The 15530-nt window shown below is 45.4% G+C and overlaps 1 protein-coding gene across 12 annotated transcripts in view; it reads right to left on the bottom strand.

The window, feature by feature from the left end:
• ITPRID1 (ITPR interacting domain containing 1) overlaps positions 1 to 15530 on the bottom strand; it is a 68786-nt gene that overhangs the window by 23213 nt on the left and 30043 nt on the right. For all 12 annotated transcript variants that reach the window (XM_084857935.1, XM_084857943.1, XM_084857936.1 and 9 more), the window contains 3 exons: positions 14519 to 14721; positions 10894 to 11480; positions 6492 to 6546 (listed from right to left, as the gene is read on the bottom strand). In XM_084857935.1, coding sequence (XP_084714061.1) covers positions 6492 to 6546; positions 10894 to 11480; positions 14519 to 14721 — 845 coding nt within the window. The remainder of the gene's footprint in view (positions 1 to 6491; positions 6547 to 10893; positions 11481 to 14518; positions 14722 to 15530) is intronic.

Genomic DNA, 15530 nt, shown 5'->3' on the forward strand with positions numbered 1-15530 from the left:
CCAGTATACTGGAAAATCCATGTTCTGGCTCACATGGAGAGCCTCCATGGATAGGGACGTATGGATGGTGTAAAATCTGCTCCGTCTGTGTTTCACAGATTGTCAAGTGCCTTTTGTTCCGTCGTTTGCCCACAGACGGATGCGAATATTTCTTTCATCGTGCGGAAAAATATGGAAACAATTACATAAATATTTAAAGTATTTACGTAAGTATTTGTATAATTTACCTCAGTACGTAACATGGAGTGTATTGTCCCCCATTCCATTCAACTCAGCAGAAACGTATGTATTTTTCTATCGATTTGTATGCATAAATTTCAGGAAAGGAAAAAAAAAAACATCCCGAAGTCCATGGAATCCGCACGGCCTGAGGAGGGCTCTCCGCAGTAGATTCCGCAGGTCAGATTCTTAGAAATCCGAGCTCATTTTAATCCCTCTCAAATTTCTCCAGCCTCCCTATCCATAGATACAGGAGGATCTCCTCTTCAGATACCAGTAGAGGATGACAGACATGTCAAGGGAGAGGGCAGGGGCACAACACTCCCTTTCATCTCATGTTTGCTTTATCCGCTTTTGGAATACCTGAATAGGACTATAGAGAATAAGTCTATTGCTGGCTACTAGTCATGATAGCTGTATGCAGCCTCCAGGTTTCAGAGGCAGTGTGTCATGGTCAGAATGCCAGAGTGGCCTCTGACTGGCCACTGTGGAAAGCAGGAAGATGGACTAGATGGATTGGTTGTCTGATCCAGCGGGGCTCTGATGTTCTTAGTCAAGGAAGGGGGAGGATTTTTTGACACTACCACTTCTTTAATCTTGATTGATCTCTGCAAGGATGCAGATACTTCAATCTCTTGCTGAAGGGAAAAGCGGTGTCTGAGATTAGCTCGAGGCTTCTCCCAAAGAATCTTTTGGATTCTGTGTCACATGCCAGAGACACATCTCTTCTCACATCCTCCTAGCAGCCATAACAAGCAACCAGCATCTCTCAGGGTGGCCTATGCTCATTTGCAGGCAAGCCAAGGCAAGGTTAGTAGATCAGCGTCTTTTGGGTGACAAAGTGACACACTCTTATTTACTAGCATGCAAGCCGCACAGTGACATGGAAGAGGTGGCAGCCTGGGACCCCTGCGACAGTTGGTGATATTACTGGAGTTACACATGAATTCGTTTGGATATCATGCATAACTTTCCTACATCAGGCTGATGCTGGGAAATTCCCAATAGATTACCAGCACTAAATCATCGTTATAGCACTCAGTAGCGAAGACAAGTCCTCTGTTCATCTAGATTAGTTGGTAGACCTTTAAACAATTATTTCCCTCCTCCCCCTCTTCTCCCCTCACAAAGTCTTTTCCTTCTGCCATCATTTGCTGCAAAGGCCACAATGTGAAGATCGTTTGGGGAGGAAAAGGAGAAGAACACAACAGAAAAAGGTCACGTGATAACAGAACTAATCTTGAGGAAGAAGGAACGTTACCCAGAAGCAGCACTGGGCAGGGGAGAAGATATTAAATGGCCACCGCAGAGAAAGAATTGAGAGAGAGTGCGTGTCATGTGGTGGCATTGGAGGCCGGAGGCAAATGGCTAGCGGTGCCTTTCATGGGCCTCCTAAATTAGCAGTCCATGCCTACAAGGAGTGCTGCTGGCTAGTCACCAGCTACAAGCTGACATAGTGCTGACTTCTCCACCCCATGCCTCCCTACCACCACACAACGCCTTCTGAGAATGCTGCGAGGTCCCCAGCCGTTCACTATCCCTGACATACCTTCTCCATGGCCTGGGAGCCTCCAGCATCAGACAGACTTAGACAGATAGGAATTCTCCAGGTTTTACACTGATGAATGACACGTGCAGTCTGGCCCACACTGAACCTGGGAGACTTGGGTCTGGATCTCTCAGCTCAAAATTGCCACCCCACATCAAACAGCTGGAAACTGGGTCCCAGAGCCTGATTTTCAGTGGAGAAACAGCAGGTGGGGGGGATACTTAAGCCCCTCCCCACCCATCGTTTCTCCCCTGCTCTAATGCTGTCCTCCCCCCAAGCCAGTTTTCCTCAAGATGTAGCAAATACATACCTGGAACCTTGGCTGGGGAGAGGGGCAGGCTTTGTGGGGGTGGCGGGGAGGCAGGCTGGTGACTAGTGAATCACACTCCTCCCCCGCAGTACTTTGCCAGTGGAAATTCCCCTCCCTGCTGCTTCCAGTTATTTGATGGTCACATTGGTTACTAGACCCTACTAGCAAATGTTTAGTTCCAGCTTCTTGCAATCACATTTGCTAATTTCATAAGCCCTTTACATTAGGTAAGGACTTAAGCTAGCCATGGTGCCTTCCAGTTATTTTGGACTTCAACTCTCATCAGACCCAGCCAGTATGGCCAACGGTCAGGAATGCTGGGTATTATAACCCAAAATATGTGAAGGGCACCAGGATGGGGAAGGCTGGTTTAAGCTGCCCTATACACCCATCCATTGTCCCATATATTGCAACAACTGGGGAAGAGGTAGAGAGAAATTGTGATATAATATCGCTTTTACAAGAACCCTATGATTTGTTTTAACTAGTAGCTGTTCTTCCCCAAATACAGGACTGTGCACTAACCATCTTACTTCCTGCCCATGGTTATACCTTAAAATATGCAGAAATATGTTTTATATATAAATAAATATAGGAAACATGGAAGAAATAAATACAGGAACATAGACGCCTAAGAGGTGTATTTTGAAGAAACATGACAAGGGGGGCGGAATAATAAGTACATCATACCTTTTGCTCTGAACGTTAGCATTTGGCAAGCAACTACCATCTGTAAAAACCAACAGAACTTGCCCTGATGCCATTAGAAATAGGGAAAGCATTGTGGTCTCTCTCTCTCTCTCTCTCTCTCTCTCTCTCTCTCTCTCCCCATCAAGCAATAGTTCCCATATGTACTTTACTGGGGGATAATAAACAGGATTCACACTACTGGAACACAGTCAATTAAGAAAAATGCCGATTGCCTTCTGCAGATATTCCCATGGTGCCAAACTGTATGTGAAGAGATGGCAGGGAAGAGGAGGAGGAGGAGAAGTGAAGGTGTGATAATTAAAAGAATTGCCACTCAATAAGTCATGGGAGCTAATGTGTCAGCTCAGCATGCTGGGGAGGTAGAACGTACCCAGCTGCTGGAAAGACTCAAGTGTGGTTCAGTCCCTGGCACCACTTGTTGGGGCAAGATGAATCACAAAGGCTGTGAAAGTGAGTTTCCATGCTACCATGTGCCAGATGGAGGTGGTTACTTCTCTGATTGATTGTCTCTTGGGCCGCAAAGGGGACGTTTCAGCCAGCAAAGGCTGTTGTGTTGGCACAGCTGCTTCGGGGATCAGCCATTCCTTCTTTGGTCAATGCCTCCTTGGGAAAAACCACCTGACCACAGCTGCTGGTGGGGGGGGGGGAGGAACAGGGGGACCATCCAGAAAGAAGACCTGAAGGGAGGGATGGAGAAGTAAATGACACCAACACATGTGAACACCGGTTACGATTAGTGGTTGCTGCCTCTGAGCTTCTAGCCTTGTGTTATGCTAACGGGGAGGTGGGGGGCATGGGAGGGTGAAAGATCACCGAAACGTATTCGAATTTCATTCATGTGCTTCACAAAGACTGGCGGAAAATGGGAAGTATGTGTTTGCGTGTAAAACAGCTCCACCCCCAAGCACTGAACACAAAATTCTTACAACACGTCTATGGATGCATGCAAGGGCAAGACCACCAGGATTGGGCTGCCCCAATCTCCATTATATTTGGCATCCTTCAGCCCCCTTGCACTGCCCGGCAGCCTCAAGTGGGAGCTTTACCATAGATCAATTGCCAGTAAACGCAGTACAGCCTCCTGCGGGGAGCTAACTGCCCGTCAGACATTTGCTGGGTCCTCCGAATACAGGACAGTGAGCAAAGCTTCATTACTGAACAATGGCGTTGGCTGCCAGAGCTTACAGATTTGAATAAACAACAAATAAGCAACATCTGCTCCAGCATATGTGTATGGTGGGAAAAAAAGTCACAAAATAAAAGAATTTGTAAATGCCAAAAGCAACACTAAACTGCCAGTGCTACTGTAGAGTGAATTTTTAATTGCACATGCATACAAGGCAGGCTGTGGGTATTAGTCTCACATATGTCTGGTTGCTGCCAACCTGGGAGTATAGATGAATTTAATTAAATAAGGATTATCCCTTCTCCCCAGTACAATTACTTATTTATAACAATGATAAAATTGCCTAATAAAAAATTGTAATATTTTGTTTTTTTAAAAACACGCACGCGCGCACACATGAACACCACTGCTCGAAAACACTCTGGCTTTCTTTGTAAGGCATTTAGGGATGCTTGGAGTTTGAGCGCCTTTTAGAATTAAGTCTCTGCATTCTGCTAAAGGGAAAGAAAAGACGAAAGGAGAGCCGTGAAGCTTGGCACAGTTAAACAGACAGAATCGACATTCAGGAGAAATGACAGACAGCAGCCAAGGAACGGTCTTCCACTGGTGGCATGCGTATGTACAAGGTTTAAGCAATTGGGTACGGGCAGAGGCCTAGCCATCAAGCCAAGGACACTGGAAATCATTTCCAGCAATCATTTCCATCTAATAAAATGTCTGTCTCTGTCTTAGTGGATTACTCTGAGCAACTGGTCATTCTTGCACGGGCTCAGCTCAGCTGCTATCAGACTACCTGGCCCCACCTATTTGCTTGCTTGACTACCTCCCAACTCAAACACTAGCTCCTTCCAGATGCATCGCCATCACAGGGGAAACATCACATGTTGAATTTCTGCCAGCCACAATAACCCTGCCCAAAACGATGGTAACTTCACCATATATTCCCTCCAATACTCATCTTACTATGTTTATTGAATTCACACAGCAAAACAAACAAAAAAACAAAACCCCACCCCATGTGATTACATAATGGTTCGATAAGGGTTAGTAACGAATGAATGGTCAAAGCTGCAACCAAGACAAACAAAAAAAGTTTGTCTTGCAGGCTGCAAATCACACTACCTGATGGAAGGTCTCTCCCGGCATGAACTGACCCGTACACCACACCCTGCATCCAAGGCCCTCTTCTGGGAGCCCCCTCCGAGCAAAGCTCAGAGAGCAGCAACAAGGGAGAGGGCCTTCTTGGCGGTGGCTCTCCATTTATGGAATAATCTCCCCGATGAGGCCCACCTGGCACCAACACTGTCATCTTTTCAGCACCAGGTTAAAACTGCCCTCTTCTCTTAGGCATTTGGCAGCATATAATGAGTCTCTTGATTGTCTCTGGCTGATTTTTTAAAATTGTTTGAGATATATGTTGTTGTGTGTTATTTGTTCTATGTCATTATGTGAATGGTTTTATATTTTATATAATTTATTTTAATGGTTTTTAATTTTGTGAACCCCCCAGAGAGGTTCAGCTATGGGGTGGTATAGAAATATTATAAATGAAAAGAAAAGAAATCAAGCAAGTCTAGTCAGTGTTCATTCTGAGTCATAATTTTAAAAAGTATAAAAGGGAGTGATGCAGCCGCCATTTTCTTTTCCAAACCTGTGGCCACAACTGCCCATCAGTATCAAGAAACGTCAGCAATGGCATTTGCGCCTTAGACATTTGACCACTGACAGTATTTTATGCTGCCATTTAAAGATTGTTCTAGCAGTTTGCATCTGAACCTCCAGCAGCCTTCCACAACCTGGTGCCCTCTAGATGTTTTGGACTACAGCTCCCATCACCTCTGGCCATAGGCAATGCTGGCTGGGGACAATGAGAGATATACTCCAAACATCTGGGGGCCACCAGGTTGCCTGCCCCTGAACTAAGCTATCACATTTATTGGTCAAACAAACAATGCAGAGCTGATGTAGCGTAGTGGGTAACGGTGTGAACTATAACCTGGAAGCACCTGGTTCAAATCTCAGCCAGGAACTCTCAAGCCTCTACCTCATCCCCTCCGGAAAATAACGATTACTGCTAGGGAATTATTAAGGCTGCAGCTTATTGAAGGTGACTCACTGAACCTCCAGTTGAACACCCTGCTGGTGTGTTATGAAAGGAGATATGGAGACACATGCACTGTCCCTGTCCCCTCCATGCCTGACCTCCTTTTCCCGGTGTTAGCTGAACATGCTTCCAGTCTTCCTGCAGACATTCCTAGTCAACATGGGGAGGTCAGAGGCAGGTGGCGCACGAGTCCTTGTGTCCCTTCCGTGCTTTCAATTTGGTAACAGCTGCATAGCACTTCTGAAAAGAAGATATTCTCTCCAGCCCCTTTTACTAATTTCACTCCAACTCCTAACAAGCACCCCATCGATCCGGATAAAGCCCTCCTTCAAAATAGTGCAGATTAATGTGTTGAATAAGGAATTCAGGCTATGAGGGAATATTTTGTTGACCAGTCAGTTATATTTCGGATGCTCTCCTGTATGGCAAATTTGCAAAAATATATAGAGCTATTATGTTTGCTAATACCCACCTGAAGTGCTTTCAAGAGGATTTCCCCAGGAAGATTCATCCTCAAAGCTCTGGATCTGAAACAGGGAAAAACCACTCCTTAAAGCAGCTTGTCTTTTATTATTAAAAGTATATTTCTTCTCTTCAACGTTAGGATTTGAAACTAACGCAACACTAAACCTTCCAGATGTCTTGTTATTGTTGGTGCCTCTTTTTAAAAATAGTTTTGCGCTTCAGGCTGTATAGAGCCAGTGTAGTGTAGTGGTGAGAGTGACGGACTGGGAGCCGGGAGATCCGGGTTCTAGTCCCCACTTGGCCATGGAAGCTCACTGGGTGACTTTGGGCCAGTCACAGACTCTCAGCCCAACCTACCTCACAGGGTTGTTGTTGTGAGGATACAACGGTGAGGAGGAGGATAATGTAAGCCGCCTTGAGTTCCTTGCGAGAGGGAGAAAGGCGGGGTATAAGTGCAATAAATAAATAAATAAATAAATAAATAAAAGAGCCTAGAATACATTTCCCTTCCACGTGCCAATAGTGCTGGGTCACACCTTCTGGAGTGAACACGGACGTGGATGAAAACTGCCATCAGAGTCCATACCTTTCTGAGCGTCCAATGTGCAGACCCTCAAAAATATGTTCGAAAAAATGGATGCTTCTGAAATTTGCACACAAATATGCTTCAATCAATGGGAGAAGAATGAGTACATTTCAAAGATGCACACAGTTGATGCATACATTTGAAAAAATATGCACAAAAATACACACGGATTTTCACGTGGAAAGAAAAAAACAAAGCTCACAATGTGATACGGACTCGAGTCAGAACAAGCTTCGAGATGGAATTCAGAGAACTGCGGTGAGCTTGAGTTTTGCTGATTCGCACAGCCCTAGTCAAAGCACAGTGTTGTCAAGTGGAAGTCACTCCCTCTAATAGTGAACTTAGATGGTGAGTGCCAACAGAAATGAAGCCAAAACAGGCCCACTGAGAAACAAGAGGTATGAGCATGTTTAGGGAACCCTGAGGTTTGCAGAAGTACAATCTTTTAAAAAACCCAACAACATAACTGGGCAACCCACTCTCCCCACCCCAAGAAAGCCCAATGAGGACTGAGCATCCTTAGTAGCCATGGCATGTTGAGTGTCAGTTGGAAAACAAAAACAAAATCCAAGGAGATGGAGGAGGAGAGAATGGCTTGCTTGGACCCTGAACATTTTGTTGCAAGTCTCACTCTGGTTACCTAATGACTGTCATTAAAATGTTATTGATATAGTCATCCAGATATCCAAAACTTACAATACACGAAACTGAACGCATCCCACTAGTCATGTATGATGGACTGCAAGGTGCTTGACAATCTCCCCTCTCTCTTCTTTAATGAGGCTGAAGCTGGCTCCTGTTTCCCACTCTTCGTTCAAAAATGGGAGTTTTGTTGATTCCCTAATGGGCTCTCATTGCAGCTCGGTTGAATTGCACTAAGTTAAGTCACATGTTTAAGATGACAGAGCTCCTGCACCTTTAATAGTTGTGTAGGAGAGGGAATTCTAGAGAGTGTCGTTAGTCATGCAAGCTACCAACTGCTGAAATTCCCTCTTCTGCACAACTGTTGAAAGGGGCAGAAGTCCTGTCCTCCTGTGCATTTGGCCACTCGACACAGGTTGCATAGACCTGTACTGATCTCTTTTACAGATCGCTACAGCTGATCTAGTAAAGTATTTATGGCTTTTACTCCACACCTGAGAGAACAACTTTGGCATTACCCACAGTGGAGGCTATGCCTATCACGGGCTACCGTAGGAACGCAAATGGCGTCCCCTATGCAGGATGCCATTTGTGTCCGCACCAGCCCAGCAGCGGCTGGAGGCCCTGCTGTGGATCAGCCCGGCTGGCGGCTCCAAGGCATGGCTGCGGAGCGGAGCCAACCAGGCAGGATTCCGGGGGGGAGGACCGGATAGCTTCCCCCCCGTCAAGGATTCCGGGGGGAGGAACGGATTGCCTCCCCCCCCAGCGGATGCACTGACCGGAACCAGGTAAGGGATTCGTACATCCCTAGAAGATGCACAGCAGAGGCAGCAGTTACTACAGCTGAGCAATCTGTCTCTTTCTGATTAAATATCTCCAGGGCTGGCCCAAAACATTTTGCTGCCTCAGGTGGAGCAGCATAACTTGGGGAGGGGAGGGACACACCCCAGTGAGGTGCACAGGGACCAAAGCCAGGCAGGTTACATTGGCATATGAGGCAGAAAATCCCACAAGCACCTCTCCCCCTTGCTGGAATTAAAAAAGCAACAACAACAGCAACAAATGAAGTAGTTAACGATTTGCTGACCTTTCAAATCTTCTGTCCAAGGCAGCTGTCTCACTCTGTCTAATGGTAATGCCAGCCCTGAAATTTCTATCTTGATTTAAGCTGTGATAATCTCTGTCGCCTCCTTGACACTTTCATATTCTTTCTTAGTCTGCTGGGCTGACCTCTTTCTGCCCATTTTGCTCTTTGGGACATGTCCATTATCTTTCATATCTTACAACGTCTGCTGAACTGGCTACAGAAATTGAGGGCACAATAAATCTGACCCCAATTATTGGCCCAACTACAAAGGGCTGTTTACAATGGCCAGGTAATGTTTGATTTACTGCCATAAGGCAACAGCTCTGTTTAAACGTGAAATCTAAGATATTTCTATAAGTTCCTTAGAGATGACACAAGGTATAATGAATGAGATAAATATGGTAGGGCTGCGCACCGCTGTGGCTCTGGAGCCGAATTCTGAGCCAAAGCGGGGTGCTTTGGGCCACTCCGAGCCACACCCAAAGTGGGCTGAGTCACTCCAAAGCCCTTTGGCACTTCAGAGTGATCCAGAAGCCTCTTTGAGAGAGTCACCATTGCGACTTCCTCTGTTTCCAGAAATTGAATCTTGCATAAATGGCGGCTGTAAGGCCGTCATGTATGCAACATTACAAGCATAAACACCTGTAATGTTGCATACATGACAGCTTTACAGCCGCCATTTGCACAAGATTCAATTTGTGTAAACAGGAAATTGCTAAAATGGCAACGCCCTTGAAGAGGCTGCCGGCGTGCATCTCGAGGGTCCAGGTAAGCAGCAAGGGGCTCGTGCAGTGTGTCGGTGGTGTCCGGGAGGGGGGACTCCACTTCGGCCCTCCAAATCCCACTTCAGCCCTGGAGCCCGAAGCAGGTTGGATTTGACCCGAATCGCCCCAAAGCGGGTTGCACCCACCTTGGAAGCCCCAAAGCGGGCTTCAAGGTGGGTCGGGGGGTCCCTACACAGCCCTAAAATATGGTATATTGGGGTCAGTCATTTTCCCTCTCACACTGCTTAAAAATATTGTCCCCTTCACACCATGAACACAACTTTCTCTCTCTGTCTCTCATACACATGAACCCATAATCAGTCTCAATTGGTATGCAATGAAGGATGGAAACAAACCATTTCAACAGTCACCAAAAAAAAGAAAGGAAAAAGTGAATGCTAACAATAACTTTAACTCAAAAAGCTAGCACAGCAAATACGTTAAGGAAACAATTATTAAAATCTTAAGTAAAAGCATTTAATGTAGATCAACAGAATATAAGCACTGTACAAAAACACCTAGCTCTCCCCCTGGACTGCAAGAAGGTCAAATCAGTCAATCCTAAAGGAAATCAACCCTGAGTGCTCATTGGAAGGACAGATACTGAAGCTGAAGCTCAAATATTTTGGCCACCTAATGCGAAGAGAAAACTCTCTGGAAAAGACCCTGATGCTGGGAAAGACTGAAGGCAAAAGGAGAAGGGGACGGCAGAGGATGAGATGGCTAGATAGTATCACCGATGCAATGAATATGGACTTGAGCACACTCCGGGAGACAGCGCAGGACAGGAAGGCCTGGCATGCTATGGTCCATGGGGTCACGAAGAGTCGGACACGACTGAACGACTGAACAACAACAACTCCCATACCTTGTTACTCTACAATGAATATTTCAGTGGTGATGCCGTGCCACACGGCTCATAAGCTGGCATCTAAAGCAAATGGTAAAAAACCCAAAGGATGTTGCTAGCACCAAGTCCATCTGCAAACAACATTCAATTTTTAGACTTCCATTTGGTGTACAAGCTGGCAGGACTTGTAATTATCCCCTAATCACTACTCTGCACATGACCAGGAAACAAGATAGTTTCAAAATAAAGCATCTAAGTACACTTGGGCCACGAGAGCTTGCTTTTTAGGACATGAAGGGCTTAGAACGAAATGCTACAGCACTGCCTTTTATGGCCTTCCCCACGTTCCCTGCAGAAACAATGCTGAGATCTAACTAAACTCGAAAGCAATCCGTTTTAGCTTTCCTTCTAGAAGTTAACTACTGCACATGATACACCTCCATTTCCTATCCATGTCTAATATGTAACAGTCTGCCTTACCTCTTCCATCTCAAAGGAATCTGAAGGCTTCCAGCTTAAGCCAGGTACTCTCCTGAGCCTATGGGTCAAACGCAAATTGGACTCCTTGCGTGGTCTGTCTTTACTAAGCATCTCAGATGTGGAAGGAAAGTGGGGCTGTTTTATAGCTAGATGAGGCAACAGCCAAGTTCTGGTAGCTCTGGGTTGTGGAGGCTGGGATACAGTCATTGCCTCCATCTCCTCACTTGGGAACAGTTCTTCTTTTAGAGAGACCAAGGCAGTGTTGTCAGACAAGCCAGTCCTGGTTGTTATGCATAGGTCCACATCAGTACCAGCAGCAGAGGGGTCGTCTTGGGCCGTGAACGCACCAGCATTTCGATAAACGTGAGGGCCATACATCGTTGTCTGCCTAGACACTTTTCTCAGGAGCTGACCTAGCCTTCTCCTCTTTCCCTGCGTGACCAGCAGTTTCCCCTTAGGTGTGTCTCCTGTGCTATTCTCCTCACCGTTTCCCTCTTCTGACTTCTGCTGCAAAGCGTTGACGTTGTTCAGCAAAGAGGAAAAAGCACTCGCCACATGATCCAGGACTTGCAATTGCCGAAAACGCCCTTCAGTTTGAGAGAGATGAAAACAAACGTGCATTTATTTGTTGAGTTACAGACCAAATCTAGAAAGCTTTAGTGCACTAAGGAGGGGCTGATCCTCTAAAGCCCAAATCATACATTAGCATTGCAGTGTGGCTGCTGTCACAAGGCCACACCTTTGCGGCCGGCTCCCACACGGTGGTGTATGCATATAGTAATATTAAGTGTAACTGTGGGAACACATGCCCTGAATGATGGCACCCTGAATGATGCACGGAGCCCTGCTGCTTGTTAGAAGGAACTCCATAACCCTTAGGGCCCAGGTTTGTCATGATAAAGATACCACATATGTAAATTGAGCTTAAACTGGCTACTTTAAGTGATGAATGGGGAAGTGGCAAAAAAGCTGGGATTTTCTTTAACCATGTTTCATTCAGCAAGATGGCTCTGCAGCACACACTTCAAGTTCTCCTTAACAACCTGCTAGTGCTCCTCACACTTTCAATAAAACAGTGGTGAGGTGGGCGGAAGTACGGAAGTTTAGAATAGACGAGAAATAGGCTCTGTGTTCCTTGGCAACCAGAAATGGACAAGCCATATTTAATAATAAATATTAAATATGTTTTCCTGTTTGTCAAGGAACATAAAGCTTCCTTCTCATCTATTCTAAACCTGCACATGGCTCTTGTCTTCTAACATCTGGGTGGATTTTCTCCCACCACACACCTTGGTACTAACAACCTCCATATGACATCTTCACATCACATTTAGGAGCCCTGTGAATGTTGCTCTAGTCCAGTCTTCTCCAAGTCAATGCCCTCCAGATGTTTTGGACTACAACTCCCATCAGCTCCAGCCAGCATTGTTGGGGATGATGGGAGTTGTTGTCTAAAATTTCTGGAGGGCGCCAGGTTAGGTCTGCCTTAGCCACAGGGGAGCTGCTTTTCTGGGAGTAGGTCCTGTGCGATAGAGCAGCATCTAAATGACCCAAGCAGGGGGAGCTTTGTCTGCATGATCAGTCCTTGTCTACATAGTTGTGTTATTTCATTCTCAGTCCAGCTGCACAGTAGTTGCTAATGGAAAAGTAGATCCCATATGGCCAAACAGCATTCAGTTCTTAAGGCTAAATATATAGTTGTCCTCTTAAAGGCTACAGCATTTAAACCACATGGGCGGTTCTGCCCATCTGGCGGAGGCTTCAGGGAGGGGAGGAGACTGGGGACAGCTGAGGATATGTTGTAGCCCCATGTCCCCAGTCTCCTCCCCTCCCTGCTCCTGGGACTGCCTCCTTTTCCCCATCTCCGCACTCCATTTTGTGAGCACGGAGAGGTAGCCGGTGTGGTTCTCTCCATGCTGGCTACGAAGGGGAGGGGAGTGTGGTTTCCTGATTCCCAGCTCAGAGCTGTGTCTACGAACTTGGAGCCAGGAAACTGAACAATCCTATGTCCCCCCAGATGCTGTCTAAGGGACATAGGATCTCTCTCTCTCTCTCTCTCTCTCTCTCTCTCACGCACACACACACACACACACACTTTAAAACATTCCGACAACTTCTTTCTCTGAGCAATTGGAAGTTTTGTGAACAGCGTGTGCTATTACACCAGCTCAGCCAATCAGACTCAGAAGCTTCACAAATTCATTATAATATATAGTAGGTCAAATTCTCCTTTCAGTACCAAAGCAGGTGCACATTGCATAGTTTAGTTGAATGGGCCCATATAGAGCCCAACTCTGAAACAGAGATCATCGTCATCAAAACTCTTTAAGACAGTTACAGATGGCTGTTGTCCAAGAATACTTTGCAATGTTTATTAGCAACTATTATATACCTCAGTTGATTTCAGTGAATAGTTCACTGTATTAACCACTAGAAGCCCCAGAGGCTATATTCTTGGTTCGGAGCAACAGGAAGCCATGTAAGAGAGGGAGAGAGGAACGGGGTGTGACTTCAGCAGAAAACGTAAACGACAACTTTACTGGTTGGCATACAAAACCTCCATATAGGTCTTGTTTAAAAGCTCATTCAGACTGGTAGGGCAAACATGGTTCTACAACTTGGCTATGAAAGATTTCACATTTCAGTGGGATTTGCTGAGTGATATGTGAGCTTTTGATTGGAACTTTAGCTTTTGGCCTTTCTTTTAGATCCACTTATGAATTTCATGCATCTGGAAAAGGCAGTGCTGCTACATGTGTTGTGACTTTAACCCTTCCTGAACGTCAGAGGTGCTGCTGCCACTTTGAGAGAACCACTGGAGAGATTAGGGTGGAAATCATTGGGATTCTTGGCTGCTGCTTTTCCTTAGGAGCTGCCAGATGCATTCCTTATGAAGACGATCAGCACTCCTTTGGAACAAATCCCATGCGAATGATATATTCCAGGGTGGCTTAAATCTCTCCATCCAAACTTCTGCCCAGATGTTGGGGTTCCCATCTTGTTTATGGAGCGGCACCAGTGCTTTAGCAATCCAACATTCTTCCATTCTTCCGTTTAAAAAAAAATTCTGGACTTTGTTCAAGCAGCTGTGCATGAGTAGTTTACTACAGTTTTCAGTTTGCCTCTTGTTCTTTACATGTTACTGATGCAGCATGGAGCAATAAAGCATTAAGATTCCTTTGTACGCTATTCAATTTAATCAATGCACATCTTCTTTTAACGGTGTTTTGTTTATTAGCATTATAGCACTATATCTCAATAATGCTATAATACTTTCCCCCTAAAGTAGTACTATAGGGGTATAGTGCTACATCCCTATAACGCTTATTTTTATTTTTGTCCAATAAGTCAGTGCCCACATCAAAACCACACCTCAAAAAGAAAAAGGATGGCAGGGCAGTGTGGGAGATGGTGTTACCCTTCCACCCTTCTCAAAAAGGCTGGACTTTCTCTTGTAAGAAAAATATGGAAGGAGCACTGGGAAAACACAGGAGGATTACAAGAGGATGGCGACATTGTGTAGTCACCACCACCAACCCACCCCGTAAAATGTGAGTGAATGAGCCATGACAATTCCACAATAAATCCTCATCTGGAAGCAAGCCCAAGCATCATTTATACTTACCATATAAATTGGGGTTTTCTACATCCATGCGCTGCCTTTGAGCTTCGATAAAGACACGGATATTGATTCCTTTAGCCATGGAAGCGCAACTGATAAACCGAGAAGGGATTTTAGTGCAGATATCCGGTTCATCTCTACCAAACCCCAAATCCAGCAGAGTCTCAACTGGATCCTTTTCCCAGAAATCTAGCCATTCAGTGACGCTATGGAGAGAACAGCAACAGAAATTAACTGGCCTAGCTGATATGATCTCTCATTTCATTTATATCCTGCCTTTGAATTTTGCAGCTAGACAAATCTATAATGGCATTTGAGTAGCTGGCAAACAGAACACCAAGCAAATCAAAGGTGAGAGTGTAAAAGGAAATCTGTATGTTCTTAGAGATATAAAGTGGGCATTACAGGAGTTAACTCTATTTACATGTATTTATTTGGCCTTATAGCTTATACAGCTTATAGCCTGACTCTTCCCATGGGCTCAAGCCAGGTAACAACACACATGTCTATTTTAATAATCATTACCTATGTCAAGGATTTCAACAGCTGCCAAATGCCTTCAATGAGAGAAGAACAAGCTTCTGCTGTGAAAAGGGAAAGCATCCATGTGTTCTTTGGCTCTCTCTTTCATGTAGCTGAATATAGTTTTCCCAACTGCTGATGAAGTAAGTCATTCTTTATCTGATTGCTAGTGATAGCGGCAAACTCTCCCAGTCAAGACTGCAACTGGGCTCAGGAAAACAGAATGATTGCTCCCCCTGCCAAACCTGGAAACACTATTTAATTTTATTTCAAGTCCAATTCAGACCCTGTGGTACCCCTGATTTAGCCACTGGGAATATTACAGGGTCAGATCCTCCTGCCATCATTTTTTAGTGAGACCCCAAACCCTTCCCTCTCATCCCTCAACTTGCCTGCCTTCTCCTCTTGTCTGCCTCCTGCCAAACCTCTTTCCCCTATCCACAGACTTACCTGGCTTCTGCTCCAGTAGCATCAGCAGTAGTGGAATAGAGGA

Source organism: Heloderma suspectum, chromosome 5 (assembly GCF_057233095.1).
Source record: "Heloderma suspectum isolate Gila_16-S chromosome 5, 16-S_ref, whole genome shotgun sequence".
NCBI lineage: Eukaryota > Metazoa > Chordata > Lepidosauria > Squamata > Helodermatidae > Heloderma > Heloderma suspectum.